The sequence below is a fragment of the Trachypithecus francoisi genome, unplaced genomic scaffold (assembly GCF_009764315.1).
Source record: "Trachypithecus francoisi isolate TF-2019V2 unplaced genomic scaffold, Tfra_2.0 Lachesis_group6, whole genome shotgun sequence".
NCBI lineage: Eukaryota > Metazoa > Chordata > Mammalia > Primates > Cercopithecidae > Trachypithecus > Trachypithecus francoisi.
In genome coordinates, this window is record NW_022681471.1 from 70,434,598 (window position 1) to 70,456,590 (window position 21,993).

Sequence of the window (21,993 nt, forward strand, 5' to 3'; positions counted from 1 at the left end):
CTCCTGGGTTTACGCCATTCTCCTGCCTCAGCCTCCCAAGCAGCTGGGACTACAGGCGCCCGCCATGTCGCCCGGCTAGTTTTTTGTATTTTTTAGTAGAGACGGGGTTTCACCATGTTAGCCAGGATGGTCTCGATCTCCTGACCTCGTGATCCGCCCGTCTCGGCCTCCCAAAGTGCTGGGATTACAGGCTTGAGCCACCGCGCCCGGCCTGGACTTCACCATTTTTTAAAAAAAGTTCTTTTCCTGTTTTGCAGTCCAGTCCAGGGTCCTCTGCTGCATATTGGTTGTCCTTAGCTCCTTAGTCTCTTCCGATCTGTGGCAGTATCTTGGTCTTTTCTAGTTTTTCTGAAAGCATCAAATTTGAAAAAAAAAACAAAACATGTATATGGTACATGCATATAATTTACTATATATAGCAGATTGAACCACCTTGATTACCTTTGCTGAGGTATATTAAAGGAATAGGTTTATTTGGTGAAAATCAGACATAAAACACCTGAGGCAATGCATCACAGGTTATTGTGTAAGGATTGCAGGAAATGCCGCATTAACACACTGTGTTATTGTAATTTCTGCATAGGACATTGAACTACGCAATACCAAGGAGAAGTAAACATTGAACATATCTGTGTTAGCCCATTCGCATTGCTAGAAAGGAATCCCTGAGTATGGGCAATTTATAAAGAAAAAAGGTTTATTGGCTCATGGTTCTGCAGGCTGTACAAGCATGGCATCCACATCTGTTTGGCTTCTGGTGAGAGACTAAGGAAGCTTACAATCGTGGTTGAAGGTGAAGAGGGAGCAGATGCATCACCTAGTGAGAGAAGCAGCAAGACAGACAGGGGAGGTTCTGCACTTCTGAACAACCAGCTATGGTGTGAACTACCAGAGGGAGAATCCACTCATTACCATGGTGAGGGCACCAAGCCATTCATGAGGGATACGCCCCCATGACCCAAACACCTCCCACCAGACTCCACTTCCAACATTGGGGATTATATTTCAACCCAAGAACTGGGGGGACAAGCACCCAAACTATATTAATATCATGTATTATGATGTAATGCCACCAAATAATTGCTATGGGTAATTGCCTATGTTACTGAGCTTTATTGCTACCCTGTATGATGTAGTGATTTGTCAATTGAACATAATACCAATGAAAATATCAACACAGACTATTTCTCATTAGATAAGCTCATTTTAAGTTTATACAAAAATAAATAAGCACAAATGACCAGGAAATCCTGCAAAAGAAGAACGTTTTAATGTCTGTAGTTTTACAGACATTAAAATATTTTAAAGTGTGTTTTCACTTATACATGAGTGCTAAATGATGAGAACACATGGACACATGACAGGCGGAACAGCACACACTGGGGCCTGTTGCAGGGTGGGAGGTGGGAAGAGGGAGAGGATCAGGAAGAATAGCTAGTTGATGCTGGGCTTCATAACTGGGTGATGGGATGATCTGTGCAGCAAATCACCATGGCACATGTTTACTTATATAACAAAACTGCACATCCTGCACATGTGCCTCTGAACTTAAAATAAAAGTTGGAAATTAAAAATTAAAAATTAAAAAATAAATGACAAGTGCCTGACCAAGGTCATTCTATTATTTCTCTTGTGTTAATAATAATTATTATTACATTACTGTGCTATTCATTAACATAATACACTACATTGAGAATAAAGGAGAGAAAACAAAGGATAAAAAACATTTTAAAGCTTTGATAATTAAAAGCAAAGGGTACTGTACATAACTAGAAATACAGACCAATTAACAGAATAGAATATCCATAAGTAAAAACAAATAAATAAAGCCTTTGGATTTAAAAACATGTTTCTCAGAAAAGCTGTCCTTCCTTTGTCCTCCAAAAAAGGACCTGAAAAGTCCCAATCCAAACTTTGGAAAACTATAGTTATGAGATGCTATAAATGTTCAAAGCAGTCAGAAGGACAAGGATAAATGTGTCTTCTGACTGAATGTGTCATCTGACTGAATGTGTCATCTTAAATTGGTTAGAGAAAAGGTGAACAATTCAGTAAACTGTTGTGACAACTAGGTAGCCATCTGAAAAAAAAAGTAGATTCATACTTCACACTGTACATCACGATAAACCAGAGAGGAATCAATTATTTAAATGCAAAAATAATAACAAAGAGCACTCGAAGGAAACATGGAAGAATTCTTTTCTAACCTGAGTTTCAGAGAAAGCCTTCCTAACCATGATTCAAGATTCAAATGCCATAAAAGATGCCCTAGAATTCGATAAAAGACCAGCAGCCCAATAGAAAAATGGGCAAACTAGTTTACAATCCCACCAACAGTGTAAAAGTGTTCCTATTTCTCCACATCCTCTCCAGCACTTGTTGTTTCCTGACTTTTTAATGATTGCCATTCTAACTGGTGTGAGATGGTATCTCATTGTGGTTTTGATTTGCATTTCTCTGATGGCCAGTGATGATGAGCATTTTTTCACTTGTCTGTTGGCTGTATGAATGTCTTCTTTTGAGAAATGTCTGTTCATATCCTTTGCCCACTTTTTGATGGGGTTGTTTGTTTTTTTCTTGTAAATTTGTTTGAGTTCTTTGTAGATTCTGGATATTAGCCCTTTGTCAGATGAGTAGACTGCAAAAATTTTCTCCCATTCTGTAGGTTGCCTGTTCACTCTGATGGTAGTTTCTTTTGCTGTGCAGAAGCTCTTTAGTTTAATGAGATCCCATTTGTCAATTTTGGCTTTTGTTGCCGTTGCTTTTGGTGTTTTAGACATGATGTCGTTGACCATGCCTATGTCCTGAATCTTATTACCTAGGTTTTCTTCTAGGGTTTTTATGGTATTAGGTCTAACATATAAGTCTCTAATCCATCTTGAATTAATTTTCGTATAAGGAGTAAGGAAAGGATCCAGTTTCAGCTTTCTACTTATGGCTAGCCAATTTTCCCAGCACCATTTATTAAATAGGGAATCCTTTTCCCATTTCTTGTTTCTCTCAGGTTTGTCAAAGATCAGATGACTGTAGATGTGTGGTATTATTTCTGAGGACTCTGTTCTGTTCCATTGGTCTATATCTCTGTTTTGGTACCAGTACCATACCATTATGGAAAACAGTATGACGATTCCTCAAGGATCTAGAACTAGATGTACCATATGACCCAGCCATCCCACTACTGGGTATATACCCAAAGGATTATAAATTACTCTACTACAAAGACACATGCACACGTATGTTTATTGCGGCACTATTTACAATAGCAAAGACTTGGAATCAACCCAAATGTCCATCTGTGACAGACTGGATTAAGAAAATGTGGCACATATACACCATGGAATACTATGCAGCCATCAAAAAGGATGAGTTTGCGTCCTTTGTAGGGACATGGATGCAGCTGGAAACCATCATTCTTAGCAAACTATCACAAGAACAGAAAACCAAACACCACATGTTCTCACTCATAGGGGGAACTGAACAATGACATCACTTGGACTCGGGAAGGGGAACATCACACATCGGGGCCTATCATGGGGAGGGGGGAGGGATTACATTGGGAGTTATACCTGATATAAATGACGAATTGATGGGTGTTGACGAGTTGATGGGTGCCACACACCAACATGGTACAAGTATACATATGTAACAAACCTGCACGTTATGCACATGTACCCTAGAACTTAAAGTATAATAAAAAAATAAATAAATACATAAATAAATTAAAAAGTTTAGAATTTTATATCAATGGAATCATAAATTATACACTCATTGTGTCTAGCTCCTTTTACCCTGTATAAAGTTTCTGATTGTCCCGTATAACAAAATATATGTATCATTGGTTTGTTCTTTTGGTAGCTGAGTAGTATTTCACGGCATTGCATATTGTATTATGCTCGTTCATTACCTTTTGATCAACATTTGAGTTGCTTTCAGTTTGAGACTATTATAAATAAAATTGCTAAAGACATTCTTATGAAAAAAAAAGAAAAATGGGCAAGCCTCATGAGTAGACAAAAGGCAAAAAAGGAAAATATAAATGGCCCCCAAAGACGCTCATCCTCATAATGAGAAAAATGCAGAGAGCAGCCCAAGATGGCTGACTTTGAGAATTGAGTATTGGATGAGGAGAAGGTGTGCATAGCTGCTCAATTCATCACTCATGCTCCCCTATGGGAATTTAATGAGTATTCAATGATGTTTAATACTTAATAATGACACTCTCCTCAGTGAAGGGGCAGCACAAGCATTTGCCCAGCATAACATAGATCAGTTCACGTCTGTGAAGACAGAGAAGGATATGAAGAACAGGTCTTAATTGTAGAGCACTCTGACTTAGGTAATAACAGATTTCTAGATCCAAGAAACAAAATTTCCTTTAAATTTGATCACGTATTGAAAAAAGCAAGTGAGCCCCAGCCACAGGAAGTAGATGGAGGTCTGAAGTCTTGGAGAGAATCCGGTGACCTGCTTTAAGAGCCTACGTGAAAGATCATTATTCCAGCGGCTTCTGTACTGTTTATGCTAAAACTATAGATGGGCAACAGACTATTCCTGCATGCATTGAAAGCCACCAGTTTCAGCCTTAAAACTTCTGAAGTGGTCATTGGAGTGGAAGTTCATCATCACACCTCCTACAGCCCAGGTGGCTGGAATGCTTAAGATTCACTATTATGAATATGGCAATGTTCAGTTGGTTAGTCATAAAGATGTACAGGATTCACTAACTGTTTCGAATGAAGTCCAAACTGCCAAGGAGTTATTAAAATCACAGGGAATGCAGAAAGCGACTATCAGACAGCAATTAGTGAAAATGATCAAACAATGTCAGATACCACATTCTAGGCCTTGAACGGGCAGCTTCCAGTTACCCGCAGGAAAATTGACTGGAACAAGATACTCAGCTACCAGATTGGCAAAGAAATGCAGAATGCTTAATGACTGAATGTAGGATTCTTCAGTATGAGGAAAGACAAGGATTCAACGTATCGTCATATGATAAATAAGTGATTTATAAACAAGAGTGATATTTTGCTAAAGCTTTCAAATGTTTCTAGCATCATAGAATACTGTAGAATCTATAGCATGGTCTTGATTCTTTTATGCTCTCTGCCTTGTAATTTTCTGTTATCATTAGATCTACATGTAAATCTGTTTTGGTTGTTGTTAATTCTGCTACACTTAATGTTGGAGACAGAGATCTACTTTAGAGTCATTTTACTGTTTAGAAAGTTTTCCTGGGCCATGAAACCTGTTACTGATTTACATAAGGTATTATGTTCATTACTTTCTACCCCTATCCTTCCGAGCACTTCTGGTAATTCAGTGGTTTTTACTGATCCACCAACAGCTAAAGTGGCTATGCTACGAACTATAGCTAAACAAAAGACACATTCATCCTTCTCCTTCTGACTGCTTTGAACATTTATAGCATCTCATAACTATAGTTTTCCAAAGTTTGGATTGGGACTTTTCAGGTCCTTTTTTGGAGGACAAAGGAAGTGACAGCTTTTCTGAGAAACATGTTTTTATTTTTTTTATTTTTATTTTTATTTATTTATTTTTTTGAGACAGAGTCTCGCTCTGTCGCCCAGGCTGGAGTGCAGTGGCTGGATCTCAGCTCACTGCAAGCTCCGCCTCCCGGGTTCCCGCCATTCTCCTGCCTCAGCCTCTGGAGTAGCTGGGACTACAGGCGCCCGCCACCGCGCCCGGCTAGTTTTTTGTATTTTTTTTAGTAGAGACGGGGTTTCACCGTATTAGCCAGGATGGTCTCGATCTCCTGACCTCGTGATCCGCCCGTCTCGGCCTCCCAAAGTGCTGGATTACAGGCTTGAGCCACCGCGCCGGCCAGAAACATGTTTTTAAATCCAAAGGCTTTAACCACATTCCCTGCACATTAACATGTTTGCTTTTTTTTTCCCTTCCCTCATTGTCTCCTTCCCATCTAATACCATTGAAGTTATAGACATCTGCATTTTTAGCAGAGTTTTATCCATTTGTTTTTAAAAACTTGAAAAATGCAGATGTTGAAGAAATAATAAGTATCCTGCCCTTTTATACTTTGTGGCAGGATTGTGCTATAAGCAAATGAATCAAGCAACTATGTAAATCATGAACAAAAACTAAAAATGAACCAAAGTAAAAAGGATAACTTCCAGGTAGCATCTTTCTATTCTAACCTATCATTTAAGGGAATAGTGGTGATTTATTCTAAACAGGATGTAAAACTTACTCCCTATTACTCTTCCTCTGTCCTGCCTGCCAAGAACTCAAGTATAATTGTGGTATAGCAGCTCTTTCCAGGTATATTGGTTATACACAGGTTTGTGTGTGATCTCAGAATACACAGCTGACATAGATATGATATGATATTATAATTGGAAATGGCGGGTTCATTTACATTGTTTACACTTCTATAACCAGGCCTTAAGGAAAGAACGGTTTTTTAAAGAACCAGGTAGCGTCTTCCTACCTATCTCCAAATACATGTCAAAAAAGAAGGGTGTTTGTGCTTTGACTTTGTTTTTGCTCAGTAACACAGTCAAGCAACAGTTTGTTTCCAAGTGGCCCATTGAGCTGTGTAGGAATTTTTGTTTATTTCAAATAAAGTGCATTGGTATCATTTGTTATTCATGCTATCCATCCATACCACGCTATCTTCTGTATCAGGTAGTCTAACAAAAATGTACCCATTTTGTTCAAAAAATAAAAAGAAGCAAAATACAATTACTAAGATTGACAACCACCCCAAAAATTAATAATTCATTTTATTAGCAAGGCTGTGGAAAAGTAAACACTCTCATACATTCCTAATGGGTAGCATAAACTCCAATAAAGGGCAATTTGGCATTATCTATCAAAACTAAGAATAAAGACTATACTTTCAGGGATCATTTCTATAGTTCATTACTAGAATAGTTTCTCTGAATGTGTGAGGCGTCAGAAATCACAAGGAGGAGGCACAGCATTCTCTAGTGAGTGGGAAGCCGGCTGTTGGCGTTGCTTCGCTGAAACTGCCATTTGCCATTGATAATCGTTCTTCTCTTCCATCAGGAGACTAAGAGGTAGAAAACGCAGTCTGAATGGTATTAAAAAATTACAAATACAGCATTTTCCATTGAACCAGCAATTCGATTTTTGAGTGTTTGCCAATATATCTGAACACATATAAAATATATACAGTGTTCTTAATTTCAGTTTTTTTATAACAGCAAAACACTGGAAATGATGCAAGTATCTCTCAACAGGATACTGGTTAGATAACTTAAGAATCATTCATACAGTGAAGTACTATGACATATAAAAGAATGAGGGAACTGTATTTGTACCAATATGAAAAGATCTCCAAGATGTATTGCTAAGAGTAAAAAAATCAAGGTGCCAAACACAGTATAATACACTATGTAAGAAAGGAGGTAAAATAAGGGTATATATGCTACATAAAGAACCCTGAGACCGGGCGGGCACGGTGGCTCTTGCCCATAATCCCAACACTTTGGGAGGCCAAGGCGGGTGGATCATGAGGTCAGGAGATCGAGAACATCCTGGCCAACACGGTGAAACCCCGTCTCTACTAAAAATACCAAAAAAAACAAAAACAAAAAAAAAAAACGTGTGCGTGGTGGCGTGCCTGTAGTCCCATCTACTCGAGAGGCTGAGGCAGAAGAATTGCTTAAACCCGAGAGGCAGAGGCTGCAGTGAGCCGAGATCGTGCCACTGCACTCCAGCCTGGCCAACAGTGAGACTGTGTCTCAAAAAAAAAAAAAACAAAAACAAAAAACCCTGAAAAAAATTGCACTTACAGGGATTAACTGATTGGGGAAGGTAGAGTGAACTGGAAAGATAGGAGAGGAATAGGAGCAAGACTTTTCACTCTATAACTTTCTTGCTGTTTCGGTTTTTGAATCATATGAATGTATTACTTATTCAAGAAAAGGTGAGCTAAAAGATGAAACGAACATTTTAGGCAATGAAAACTACCTGAAGAAAGAGGGGTTGTTCAATGAGTCCATAAAGTATGCAACAAACCTTGTCATGTTTCAAAGAATAGAAACACTGAATTACGTTACATGTATTAAAACATTTTACAGTTAAGTGTACATATTAAAAACAAGGACAACCACCAAAACAACAGCAATGCAAACTGTAGTTTCTAAGCCAGTGTAGGGAACAAAAGGGAATATAGAAAGCATTATCAATCCTACAGAAGGAAGGAAAGGAAAAAGAAAGTTTAAAAAAATGGTAAAAAAGAAGACATTCATACAGCCAACAGACACATGAAAAAATGCTCATCATCACTGGCCATCAGAGAGATGCAAATCAAAACCACAGTGAGATACCATCTCACACCAGTTAGAATGGCAATCATTAAAAAGTCAGGAAACAACAGGTGCCGGAGAGGATGTGGAGAATTAGGAACACTTTTACACTGTTGGTGGGATTGTAAACTAGTTCAACCATTATGGAAAACAGTATGGCGATTCCTCAAGGATCTAGAACTAGATGTACCATATGACCCAGCCATCCCACTACTGGGTATATACCCAAAGGATTATAAATCATGCTGCTATAAAGAGACATGCACACGTATGTTTATTGCAGCACTATTCACAATAGCAAAGACTTGGAATCAACCCAAATGTCCATCTGTGACAGACTGGATTAAGAAAATGTGGCACATATACACCATGGAATACTATGCAGCCATAAAAATGGATGAGTTTGCGTCCTTTGTAGGGACATGGATGCAGCTGGAAACCATCATTCTTAGCAAACTATCACAAGAACAGAAAACCAAACACCACATGTTCTCACTCATAGGTGGGAACTGAACAATGACATCACTTGGACTCGGGAAGGGGAACATCACACATCGGGGCCTATCATGGGGAGGGGGGAGGGGAGAGGGATTGCATTGGGAGTTATACCTGATATAAATGATGAATTGATGGGTGCTGATGAGTTGATGGGTGCAGCACACCAACATGGCACAAGTATACATATGTAACAAACCTGCACGTTATGCACATGTACCCTAGAACTTAAAGTATAAAAAAAAAAACAAAAAAAAACGAAATGAGATGGTAGAAAAAGCTCTCCAAATATGGCAATCATGATACATTTAAACATATGGAATCCATCAACTAAAAGACAATTATCAGAACAGATATGCACATGGCTATTTGTTGAAGCCTTATTTATAACAGCTATAGACTGGAAACAACTCAAATGTTCTCTTAATAGAGGTCTAGTATGTCCACAAAATGAGGTACTGTGCAGTTTTGAAAAGGAACAAAGAATATCTCTACGTTCTCTGAGGGAGCGATGCCCAAGATGTGTTGCTTGTTTTAAAGAAAGCAGGGTGGATAAAAGTGTGTATAATATCATACCAGCTACGTAAGGGAAGAGAAATAAATAAATAATGTGTGTGTGTGTATACTCCTATGTCTTCCTTTATACATATTTGTGTTTAAAAATACAATATATATTTGAATTTAAAAGGGAAAGATAAGCCACGATATAAAGAAAAGTGATTACTTATGGGGATGGGAACAAATAGCATAAAGAAGCAGGGTGAAAAGCTAGTCTTCTTTGAGTATACCTCCTCCTGTAGAGTTGACTATGGAACCATGTAAGTATATTACACAATTTTAACATAACTTTTTAGAAAAGCAATTCTAAAACAACAGGAAGGATAAATACGATCTAGTATTTGATAGCACAACAGAGTGACTATAGTTAATAATTTAATTGTACATTTTAAAATAACTAAAAGATATAATTGGATTACTTGTAACATAAAAGATAAATGCTGGAGGTGATATACACCCCATTGATCCTGATATGATTATTATACTTTGTATGCCTGTATCACAATACCTCATATACCCCATAAATATATACACCTACTATGTAACCACAAAAATTTAAAATAAAATATTTTAAGTCAAAAGCAAAATGAAACAAATGAACCTGTGTATCCAGAAGCTAACATAATCACACATAAAGTAACTTTAAAACACAACAACATTGATGCATATTCTAACAGGATACATCTTAAGGTAGGGACAAAAATATCTGCAAAAGAATCTTAAACTTTGTAGTAATCATATTTTTGGTGGCATAGCTGGTATTGTTACTCTGAAACTGTTATCTGTATATGGTAGGATAACACAGATGAGTGAGATGATAACACAGATTGTTTGTTGTTGTCTTGAGAACTAGGATTTTATTTGTGGGAGAAAGACGATGCAGATTTTTGAGGTGAAGTAAAACTTCTTGAGCCTTGAATCTTGATTGGAAAGATCATAATGACCAAAGCCCAGATTTTTTCTCCAAACACCATTTCACAATAAAAGGAACCAGGGATCCTAGGAGAAATGCTGACGTCTAGTCTGGGGGCAGAAAATGGACAAGTAGAGCCTCCAGTATCTTGGAGTCTCAGAAAGCAAGGAGGCTATCACAGACCAATAGGGTTCTGTCAAAAGGACACAGTAGCCAGGGTGTAGAGGCTCCCACTGGCCAAAGTCCTACTGGACAATTTGAGCATCAATAAGGAGATTAACTAATGGATTGAAATACATCAAATGTTTAAACCTATATGCTTATGATAATACTGGGAAAAAATTGGTCACGTTTGAAAGATGATAGGGAACCAGCTCATTATTTTGGAAACCATAAATAAAGGGAAAGAGTCAAGCATTTATCCTGCCTGTCCTATGCAAACTGTACTGGTAGGTTCCAAATAGCAGATGAAGGGAAGTTTTCTTTATTAAAAAAAGTCAGCTAATAAATGAATATAGAATGATAGGATATCACTGTTCTGCAACTCTTAATGAATTAAGGGATCTAGCCATTAAGGGACAACCAGATATTATGTGTCTCCTGATGGGAGAACTCCATATACCCTATGAGCAGTCTAGCCAAGGTAATTGAGCCTGAATCTGATGAAGCCTCCAACGTAAAGCACCAATTTGTAGGAAATACAGAAGACAGAGAATATGTTAAATGGTACCATAGGAACGAAATCCGCAAAGCTCAACTGGGGAAACCCTACAAGAGAAAAAACTTGATTTATTCATCACATTCCTAGGAAAAACGGAAAAATAAGAAGGGACCCCTAAGGCTCAAAAGATTTAGAGACTTAAGAAGCATGTCAATCATATGTGATGCACGGACCTTATTGGTTCTTGATTCTGACAAACTATAAACCCCTCTCTCTCTCTTTCTCTCTCTCTCTCACACACACACACACACACATGCACATACACAAGCATTTATGAAACAGTTGGGAAATTTGAACAAAGAAAGGATATTTGATAATATTAAGAAATTATATTTTAGGTGTAATCATGGTTATATTTAATAAAGCTTTCGTAATTTTGTAGGTACATAATATTTATGGTTGGAAGAATATACAATCTGGGATTTGCTTCAGAATAATATGGGAAAGGAGAGGGTGGTAAGGTTCACTGTATTGTACATTCTTTTTTTTTTTTTTTTTTTTTTTTGAGACGGAGTCTCGCTCTGTCGCCCGGGCTGGAGTGCAGTGGCTGGATCTCAGCTCACTGCAAGCTCCGCCTCCCGGGTTTATGCCATTCTCCTGCCTCAGCCTCCCGAGCAGCTGGGACTACAGGCGCCCGCCACCTCGCCCGGCTAGTTTTTTGTATTTTTTAAGTAGAGACGGGGTTTCACTGTGTTAGCCAGGATGGTCTCGATCTCCTGACCTTGTGATCCACCCGTCTCGGCCTCCCAAAGTGCTGGGATTACAGGCTTGAGCCACCGCGCCCGGCCTGTACATTCTATTTTTGTAATGAAATCTTTTTAAAATTTTTCCATTTAATAGGTAGGTCACAAAGGAATACAAAAATAAGGATATAATTGATCATAATATTAAGAGCTGGTCTGGGAAAAGACTAATAAAATAGACAAATTTCTTGGCATGTCCATGAAATACATCAAGAATACAAAAGGGGACATGATTCAGATTTAGAAGCGACTTAAGAACTACAAGCAAAACCTCACACAACTTTATACTGACAAATTTTGACCTCCAGAGAACACTTTGCAATATCTGGAGGCATTTTCGTTGTCACAAATGGCAGGGGGCAGGGGAGGGTGGTGAGGCAGGGTGCTACTGACATCTAGTTGGTAGAGGTCAAGGATGTTGCTAAACATTCTAGAATGCACAGGACGGCCTCCCACAACCAAGAATTAGCCAGCCCAAAACGTCAATAATTCTGAGATTGAGAAACCCTGAGCCAACTTAAACTGGCACGCTTCTAGGAAAATATTATCAAAACTGACCCAAGAGGTTGAAAATCTTGATAATAACCTTGACTCTCTATTGCATTATTCTCTGCCATAACCAGAGAAGAAATTGAAATGATTTTCAAAAATCTACCTGTTCTCAAAAAGGCAGCAAGTGAGTGAGTTCTACCAGATAAATTTCACCAAGACTGCAAGTAACACATAATTTTCACTTCATCTGAACAGTTCCAAAGAAAAAGATGGGAACTACCAAAGCCATTTTACAACCAGGCATAATCTTGATACTGAAATGAAAGAAGGACTGGTAAAAATAGAAGGCTATAGGCTGACATAATTTAAAAACAAAGGTTTGAAAATTATAAATAAAATATTCTGTTATCCCAGCACTTTGGGAGGCCGAGACGGGTGGATCACGAGGTCAGGAGATCGAGACCATCCTGGCTAACACGGTGAAACCCCGTCTCTACTAAAAAATACAAAAAACTAGCCGGGCGAGGTGGCGGGCGCCTGTAGTCCCAGCTACTCCGGAGGCTGAGGCAGGAGAATGGCGTATACCCGGAGGCGGAGCTTGCAGTGAGCTGAGATCTGGCCACTGCACTCCAGCCCGGGCGACAGAGCCAGACTCCATCTCAAAAATAAATAAATAATAAATAAATAAAATATTACTAAATTGCACCTAGTGTGTATTAAATCTAGTGTGTTTATCGTGATCAAGTGTGGCTTAGCTCAGGAATAAAAATAAGGAAAGGTATCAATGTAATTTACACATTAGCCAAGTAAAGGAATAAAACCGTAGTTTTTTCCATGCATGCAGAAAAAGAATCCAATACAATTCAACATTCTTTCAAAATAATACTAATAGTAAAGTTTTAGGAAGCCAAGGAGAAAAAGAAACTATTTTAATGTGATAATGGTGTCTTCTGGAAACCTACTGCAGACCCATTTAATTGTGAAATATTACACCTAGTCCCATCAAAGTCAGGAGCAAGAAGTGATAACCACTATCCCCACTACAAGGGTCATTAAGATTTGAAAGACAAAAGCACAATTTTTACTCTTAGCAAATCATACGACTATCTAGAAAACCAAAAAATATCACCTTCAAACCACTGGATTTAATGTAGAGTTTAACAGAGAGTGGATATAAAGTAAACATACAAAAATAATTTCCCTATACACAATAATGATCAATTAAAATATAACAGCGGAAAAAATACCAAGAAATAAACTTAACCAAAAACTTCAAGACTTTTGTCATCCGCATCAGTGTGAAGAGACCACCAAACAGGCTTTGTGTGAGCAATAAAGCTTTATAATCACCTGGGTGCAGGCGGGCTGAGTCAGCGAAGGGAGATAAGGGTGGGGCCCTTTTATAGGATTTGGGTAGGTAAAGGAAAATCACAGTCAAAGGGGGGTTGTTCTCTGGTGGGCAGGAGTGGGGGTCACAAGGTGCTCAGTGGGGGAGCTTTTTGAGCCAGGATGAGCCAGGAAAAGGAATTGCACAAGATAACGTCATCGCTTAAGGCAAGGACCGGCCATTTTCACTTCTTTTGTGGTGGAATGTCATCAGTTAAGGCAGGGCAGGGCATTTGCACTTCTTTTGTGATTCTTCAGTTACTTCAGGCCATCTGGGCGTATAGGTGCAAGTCACAGGGGATGTGATGGCTTGGCTTGGACTCAGAGGCCTGACAACTTTTTTGGGGAAAAATAGAAAGTTTACCGAAAGAAATAAAACAAGCTCTGAATAAATAAATGTACATTTTTTTGTAGACAGGAAAGCAAAACACTGTCAATATGTCCATTCTCCCCAAATAAATCTACAAATTCAATGCAATCACAATAAAAATCAGAATTTTTGACTGGGCATGGTGGCTTTACACCTGTAATCTCAGCACTTTGAAAGGCCTAGGAGGGAGATCACTTGAGGCCAGGAGTTCAAGACCTGCCTGCACAATACACACCCCATCTCTACAAGAAAATGAAAAAATTAATGGAGCATGGTGTCATGCACCTGTAGTCCTAGATACTTGAGAGGCTGAGGCAGGAAGATTGATTGAGCCCAAGAGTTCAAGGCTGCAGTGAGCTATAATTGTGCCACTGCACTCCAGCCTGGGTGACAGAGTGAGACCCGGACTCACCCAAAAGTAATTTCCTTAGAACCTGACCCGATGATTCTAAAATTCCAAGGTAGTACAATATTGGTGAAGGAATAGAAAAATAGATTGATGAAACAGACTCATGAGTATGCTCAAAGCAGCATTTCAAATCAAGGGAAAAGAATTACTCAGTAAATGGTGTTAGCATAACTGGCTAACCATTTAGGAAAATATTAAGCTAAATTTCTGTCTAGACCCATTTAGAAAAATACAGAGGAATTAAAAGTTACAGATAAAAAGCACAACAATAAAAGTATGAGATAAATGATCATTTACTGATGATCTTGGGGCAAGAAGATTTTTATTTACTTATTTATTTAGAGAGAGAGAATCTCTATCACCCAGGCTGGAGTGCGGTGGTATGATCTCGGTTCACTGCAACCTCTGCCTCCCGAGTTCAAGTGATTCTTGTCCCTCAGTCTCCAGAGTAGCTGGGATTACAAATGTGCACCACCGTCGTGGCTAATTTTTGTACTTTTAGTAGAGACAGGGATGACTTTATTCATTTCTGAGGGCTGCTGCAACACATTACCACAAACTGGGTGGCTTACAACAGAAAACTATTCTCTGACAGTCTGGAGGCCAGAAGTCCTAAATCAAGGTGTCAGCAGGATTGGTTCCTTCTGAAAGCACTGAGGGTCAATCCATTCCATGCCTTTTTCCTAGCTTCTGGTGGCTGCTGGCAATCCTGGGTGTTCTTTGGCTAGTAAATGCATCGCTCCCATTTCTGCCTGGGTCTTCTCATCACTACCTCCTTCTTGTGTGTCATGTCCTCTTCCTATAAGGATGCTCATCATTAGATTTAGGGACTGGTTGGAAAATCTGACTGGATCTCATCTCCAGATCCTTAATTACAACTGCAAAGACTCTTTTTCCATATAATATCACATTCACAGGTTCTAGGTGGACATATCCTTGTGGGGGTGGAGGACACTGTTCAACTCACTCCAAAGCCCTTTTAATTTAAGACAAAAGGGAAAAGATTCATAAATTTGACTTCATTCAAAATAAAAGCTATATGAAAAAAAGACATCATAAATAATGTTAATAGACAAACCACTTACAGGAAAACATGTGCGATATCTCTTTTACATTTATTTTAGAGAAAAGGTTAAAGTCCAGAATATATAGGTTGTAAAAATTGCTGTAACTCAAAAAGAAAAAGACAAACAATCCAATAAAGAAATGACAAAGTATACGAGCAGTTCTGTTAGGAAAGCAAGAGCCTAGGAGAGCCAGAGTAACACCATTTTAAGTTCAGCTTCATCTTGTGATGAACAAGGCCCATTCCTTGCCAGTCACGACCCACATTCATATTTACAGTTGAGGAAACAACCTAAAGACACTTACAAGGGGACACTCCTATAACAGTGGAAAGTCTCGATGTCCCAATATGTGGGGAAAAGAAAGAGAGATCAGACTGTTGCTGTGTCTTTGTAGAAAGAAGTAGACATAAGAGACTCCATTTTATTCTGTACTCAGAAATTCTTCTGCCGTGAGATGCTGTTAATCTGTAACCCTAGCCCCAACCCTGTGCTGGCAGAGACATGTGCTATGTTGACTCAAGGTTTAATGGATTTAGGGCTATGCAGGATGTGCTTTGTTAAAAAAGTGCTTGAAGGCAGTATGCTTGTTAAAAGTCATCTCCGTTCTCTAATCTCAAGTACCCAGGAACACAATACACTGCGGAAGGCTGCAGGGACCTCTGCCTAGGAAAGCCAGGTATTGACCAAAGTTTCTCCCCTTGTGATAGCCTGAGATATGGCCTCCTGGGAAGGGAAAGACCTGACAGTTCCCCAGCCCGACCATAAGGGTCTGTGCTGAGGAGGATTAGTGAAAGAGGAAGGCCTCTTTGCAGATGAGATAAGAGGAAGGCATCTGTCTCCTGCTCGTCCCTGGGCAATGGAATGTCTCCGTGTAAAACTCGATTGTACGTTCTATTTACTGAGATAGGAGAAAACCGCCTTAGGGCTGGAGATGAGACATGCTAGGGGCAATACTGCTCTTTATTGCACTGAGATGTTTGTATATGTGCACATTAAGGCACAGCAGCTTTCCTTAAACTTATTTATGACACAGAGATCTTTGTTCACATGTTTTCCTGCTGACCCTCTCCCCACTATTACCCTGTTGTCCTGCTGCATCCCCCTCTCTGAGATGGTAGAGATAATAATCAATAAATACTGAGGGAACTCACCAGATCAGTGCCAGAGGACCATATGCTGAGCCCCGGTCCCCTGGGCCCACTTTTCTTTCTCTATACTTTGTCTCTGTGTCTCTTTCTTTTCTCAGTCTCTAGTCCCACCTGACGAGAAATGCCCACAGGTGTGGAGGGGCAGGCCACCCCTTCACCAATACCCATAACAATATACATTTTCAAGATAATTATAGTTATGCTTTGACGTCTTAACACACTAAAATGTCAAGGATAGTTTTCTTTAAATCAACAGAAGAGTAAATCTTGTCATGCTGTCTGCTCACCCTCACATAGACACAGCTTGGTTTAATCTTTATGTGGACAAGACTGCTACATAAGAAAAACTTAAAACAATGACAGTGCGTTCAATCTGCCTGCTTTCTGAGGACACCCTACTCTGTAACAGTAGTTTCTAGTAAACTTGCTTCCTTCACTGTGCTCTGTGACTCACCTTGAATTCCTGCATGAGATCTGAGAACTCCCTCCTGGAGTCTGCATTGAGACCCCTTTCTGGTAACAGTTTTTAACTGGAAGAAGAAATAAAACGAACTAAATAAATAAACATAAATCAAACTAAAACAAACATTAGAAGATGATCAATGACATTAGTATTCAAGAAAATAAAAATTAAAAGATGCCCTATATTTATATCAAAATTTAAAATGCACATTTCCAAACACCTCTATGCATTCACAAGAAGACATATATGTATGTTTACTGAAGTACTGTTTTCAAGAGTTCTAATGGAGAAACAAACTAAATGCTTATCAATAAAGGAATGCCTATATAAATCATGGTGTATGAGGTAACTACGTAATAACAGGACGAGATCTTCATGGTAGAATTTTGAGTGAATAAAGCAATATGCAAAATGTAGGTACAGTATAATACAGTTCATATTAAATGAATACACAGAAAACAACACTACATATTTTATATACAGTTCTACATATATATGTAAATCCATAGAAATCTGGAAGGATACAAACCAACCTAATAATGGTGGTTACCTTTGGGAAGGGAGATAAAGGGGACTGTGACAGAGGGTGATAGACATAGGGAACTTTAGTCTAATCTTCAACATTTCAAAATTTTTCATTGAGAATGCATTCATATGTTACCTGTATAATTTTTAAAAAATAATTCTTAAAGAGAGTGAATGGGAAATAATGAAAAGGAAATAGTGTATGGACTATTTTTTTTCAAGAAATTAACTAATAAAGGAATTATTTTTTATTATGATGAGAATAAGCAAACTATAGAACATCTACTAGAAGGAAGATTAGTAGAGACATTAATGTAAAATGTAAAATGCTTATAATGTGAAGTTTTAAAGTTTTTGAATTTTAAAAAATTGGTATGATGAAAAAATTTCAGTAATATATGGGAGCAACAATAAAATTATCTCAGGAACTTGGAAATATAATTTTATTTGAGAGTCACACTATAAAGTGAATGTACAATGAATCAAACAGAAAAAATCACCTTCACGAAATGTAATGCCTTCCACTGGCAAGTCTTGGCTATAAGTCATTTGATAATTTTGACATGTGTAAGGAAAGAATGTGTCAGTAAGCCATGGAAGTGTAGAAAATGGAGAATCAGTGAGGCCAACATGGACACAGCAGACTTGTCAGTTTCTCCATCTTTCCAACGGGATTAGCAATAGTGCCTACTTCATACAGTTAGTGTACAAAGCAAACAGCACCTGGTATTTAGTGAGGCTGCTCATTATTAAAGGGAGGGAATGTGGTGGTCAGGCCAATATAAACGGTGTCATAGTTCTACTCATTATCAACCAGCATCCTGGTTTTCATACGTCAGTTCCCGTGAGGTAATCAGCACAAGTCAGCCTACTGACTCCGACTAGTTCTGGAACACTGAACAGATCCAGTTTCTGAGACTGCAAGACTGAAAGTCCAGCCTGGACCGAGGTTGAAAAAGAACCAAGGCAATGCCATCCAGCAAGACCTCTTGATAGCCAGTCAGTAGTCTTTTGTAGTGACACCCTACCTTTGCCATACCTAATCTACTCAAACTTTCAAACAGCTTGAAGGAGAGTGGGGAAGGTCTACGCAGAAGAAATAAAAGTTGGAAAAATAAATTAAAATATTAACAGGTGTTTGTGTGAAGGAATTATGGGTGATTTTAATATTTTCTTTGTTTTACTTTTCTATACTTTCCATGTTTTATTTAGTGTGTATTACTTTAATATTTAATATAAATACATTTAAGATTTAACATAAATATAAATATTTAATGTTTCATAAACATGTTTAAATGATGGTGAAGCGAAGAAAAAGAGAGGCTCTAGCTCGAAGGGGCCACAAGAGTAGAGAAACGACTTCTGAGGCTATAGCTGAGGGGAAGATGTCAGCGAGTTAGGGGCAGAGCAGGGATGAACCAGATGCTAGTCCAAGCTCGAGACCAGTCTGGTCAACATGGTGAAACCCCGTCTCTACTAAAAATACAAAAATTAGCGGGCGTGGAGGCAGGCGCCTGTAATCCCAGCTATTCGGGAGGTTGAGGCAGGAGAGAATCGCTTGAACCCGGAAAGCGGAGGTTGCAGTGACTGGAGATCGCGTCACTGCACTCCAGCCTGCCCGGCAGAGCGAGACTCTGTCTCAAAAAAATAAAAATAAAAAAAGATGCAAGTCCAAGATGCACTTGCTTTCCGTGGAAAGACTTTTTCTTCCACTGTGCACCTAGATTTTGAAGTGGCTTGTTATTTTCCAGTTATTGCATTTGCGTGGCAAATGACTGCAATGGAAAGCATACGCTTGAGAATTCTAAGTGTGTCACGATATCTAACTGTATCACTGACTGGCTGTTGAACCTGAAAGTCCCAGATTTGAGTTCTTAAGCATTCCCTTCTTCCTCATGATCATTACCAAATTACTAGTCACCTCTTAGGTGCCTGCCTCTATGCTAAATGGGTGGAGGTTTTGGGGAGGAATTGAGGGAGCTTATGAGGAGAGAAATAAAAAGATAAACGAAAATGCAAAGTCACCGTGGCCTGGATGAGGTGGCTAAGGAAGGCTTAGAACTTGAGGTCAATCGGTCTAATTCTCTTATCCCGCGATTCAGGGAATAGGTGGTACTTAAGCAGAACCTTGAAAGGTTTGCAAGATTTGAATAAGCAGAGAGCAAGAGGTGGGGCTAGAGGGAGGGGCCGGAGATGAACGGAGCAAAAGCACTGGGGTCCCGGCGGGCCGCCCTATTGGTTGCAGACTGACTCCACGAAGCCAGTAAGCAGCGTTATCTGCAAGCTGCTGCCTTTTTTTGAAACGGAGTTTCACTCTCGTCTCCCAGGCTGGAGTGCAGTGGCACAATCTCGGCTCACTGCAACCTCCACCTCCCGGGTTCAAGCAATTATCCTACCTCAGTCTCCCGAGTAGCTGGGACTACAGGAGCACGCCACCACGCCCGGCTAATTTTGTATTTGTATGGGGTTGGGGGGAGGTTCTCCATGTTGGCCAGGCTGGTCTCGAACTCCTGACCTCAAGTGATCCGCCCGCCTCAGGCTCCCAAAGTGCTGAGATTACAGGAGTGCGCCACCTCACCCGGCCATTGCAAGCTGCTTTTATTATTTTATTTTTATTTATTTATTTTTTGAGACGAAGTCTTACTCTGTCGCCTGGGCTAGTGTGCAGTGGCACGATCTTGGCTCACTGCAACCTCTGCCTCCTGGGTTCAAGCGATTCTCCCGCCTCAGCCTCCCGAGTAGCTGGGATTACAGGCGCGCGCTACCATGCCGGGCTAATTTTGTATTTCTAGTACAGATAGGGTTTCGCCATGGTGGCCGGGCTGGTCTCGAACTCCTGACCTCAGGTGATCCACCCGCCTCGGCCTCCCAAAGTGCTAGGATTACAGGAGTGAGCCACCGCGCGCGGCCTCCAAGCTGCTTATGCAGCCTTCACTTCTCCACTTTATTTTCAGCTGAATCTTTATTGCCTCAGCCTTGTGACCTACGTGCGCACGAGGGAGCCATCCAAAGCAGTTATAGGATCTCTTTCAGCTCGAGTCCTGCCAACGCCGCCTTCCGGGCCCGCCAGCTCCCAGCTGTTCCCCGCCTGGGGCCCTGGCTTCCTCAGAGCGCACCATTGCCTCCTCCCTCCCAAGCCCGCAAACTCGCCAGTTACTAAGGAGTAAAGTACCCTAGGGAGTTCTGTTTGGTTGGTCTGGCTGGAAATGAGGCGTGTAATCTGAGCTTTTAAAGTCAAAATCTAAAATAAAATAAAGACCCAGAAATCCAAGTCTTTAGACCTGGAACACAAGCGTGTCTTTCAGTTTTGAAGTTTACTGTAGGTTCCTGTATAAAACTAGTCCTGTAGAAGAAAGAAGAGCCTCCTCAACATCCTGTGTGCACAGCAAGTGTGGAAAATTGAAATAGTCATCTGAGGTGTTTCGAAAATAAACCTCGGAAAGCACATTGCCTACGATGACACATTCTCGGCCCCGGGGCGGGCGAGCCCCCGGGTCGCAGCGCGCAGCTGCCAGAACTCGCCGCGCCCGCCCCGCCTACCGTTCGCGTCTCCCGCAAGGTGCAGGCGGCGCAGCGGTCGCTGACCTGTTGGCGGCGGCCGGGCGGGAGGCTGTGGGCCGCGGAGGTCTCCCGGGGTTGAGCCGAGGATGCAGGAGCCACGCGCGGAGGCCGGACGGGACTAAGGGGGCAGGAGTGGCGACTGGGGCGCTGCGGTGGGGCTCTAGACCGTGGGAGGCCGGTGCTAGTGCTGGCGCGTGGTGGGTCCCGGAGGCCGCTGGAGTCCGGAGAGCTACGCGGAACTGGCGGCGCCAGGCCTGAGCGGTGGGAGGGCTTTGCGGCGCCTGGCGTTCAGGCCTCCCACCACGAGGGTGGAGCAGCGTTGGATACTTGTTCCTTAGGGACCGAAGGCTCCGGTGGCACCCGGGCTGTTTCTCAGAGGACGATTAGTAACGTCTCGCCATGAGGAGCCGAAGTAACTCCGGGGTCCGGCTGGACGGCTACGCTCGGCTGGTGCAACAGACCATCCTGTGCCATCAGGTAAGTGCAGGGGTGTCGCTCGTAATCACCGACCGAGGATGTAGCGTGTCATAGCTTGGACGGAGACCTTGGATGAACTCCGTATGTGTGTGTGTGTGTGTGTGACGGAGACCTTGCATGAACTCCACGTGAGTGTGTGTGTATCTGTATCTGTGTCTGTGTCTGTAGTAGGTTCTCCCGCCCCCTCCGTGTGTGTGTGTGTGTGTAGCAGGTTCTCCCGCCCCCTAGCTGGGAAGGTGGTAAAGGGCCCTGAAGGAAAGGTAGGTGTTGGACCAGAACAGAGTCGGTCAGGCACCTTTAGCCAGGAGCTTCCAGTCACGGCTTCACACCCCTCTCCAACTCCCCCCAGG

At 40.8% G+C, this 21,993-nt stretch overlaps 1 protein-coding gene, 1 long non-coding RNA gene, 1 other non-coding gene and 1 pseudogene across 3 annotated transcripts in view; 3 read left to right on the forward strand and 1 right to left on the reverse strand.

Annotated features, from left to right (window-relative positions):
* Positions 1-219: 219 nt before the first annotated feature.
* Positions 220-21,329, reverse strand: LOC117077365. The gene is made up of 3 exons (XR_004434744.1): positions 21,191-21,329; positions 17,072-17,147; positions 220-348 (listed from the first exon to the last, which is right to left on the reverse strand). It is a non-coding gene; the product is annotated as an uncharacterized LOC117077365 (long non-coding RNA).
* LOC117077364 lies at positions 4,093-4,935 on the forward strand (annotated as a pseudogene).
* LOC117078709 lies at positions 6,869-7,084 on the forward strand. The gene has a single exon (XR_004435131.1). It is a non-coding gene; the product is annotated as a small nucleolar RNA U3 (small nucleolar RNA).
* The window catches only part of LOC117077363 (phosphorylase b kinase regulatory subunit alpha, skeletal muscle isoform-like), a 149,495-nt gene continuing 148,635 nt past the window's right edge, over positions 21,134-21,993 (forward strand). Inside the window, 1 exon segment of the mRNA XM_033201028.1 lies at positions 21,134-21,643. Coding sequence (XP_033056919.1) covers positions 21,566-21,643 — 78 coding nt within the window. The 5' untranslated portion in view covers positions 21,134-21,565.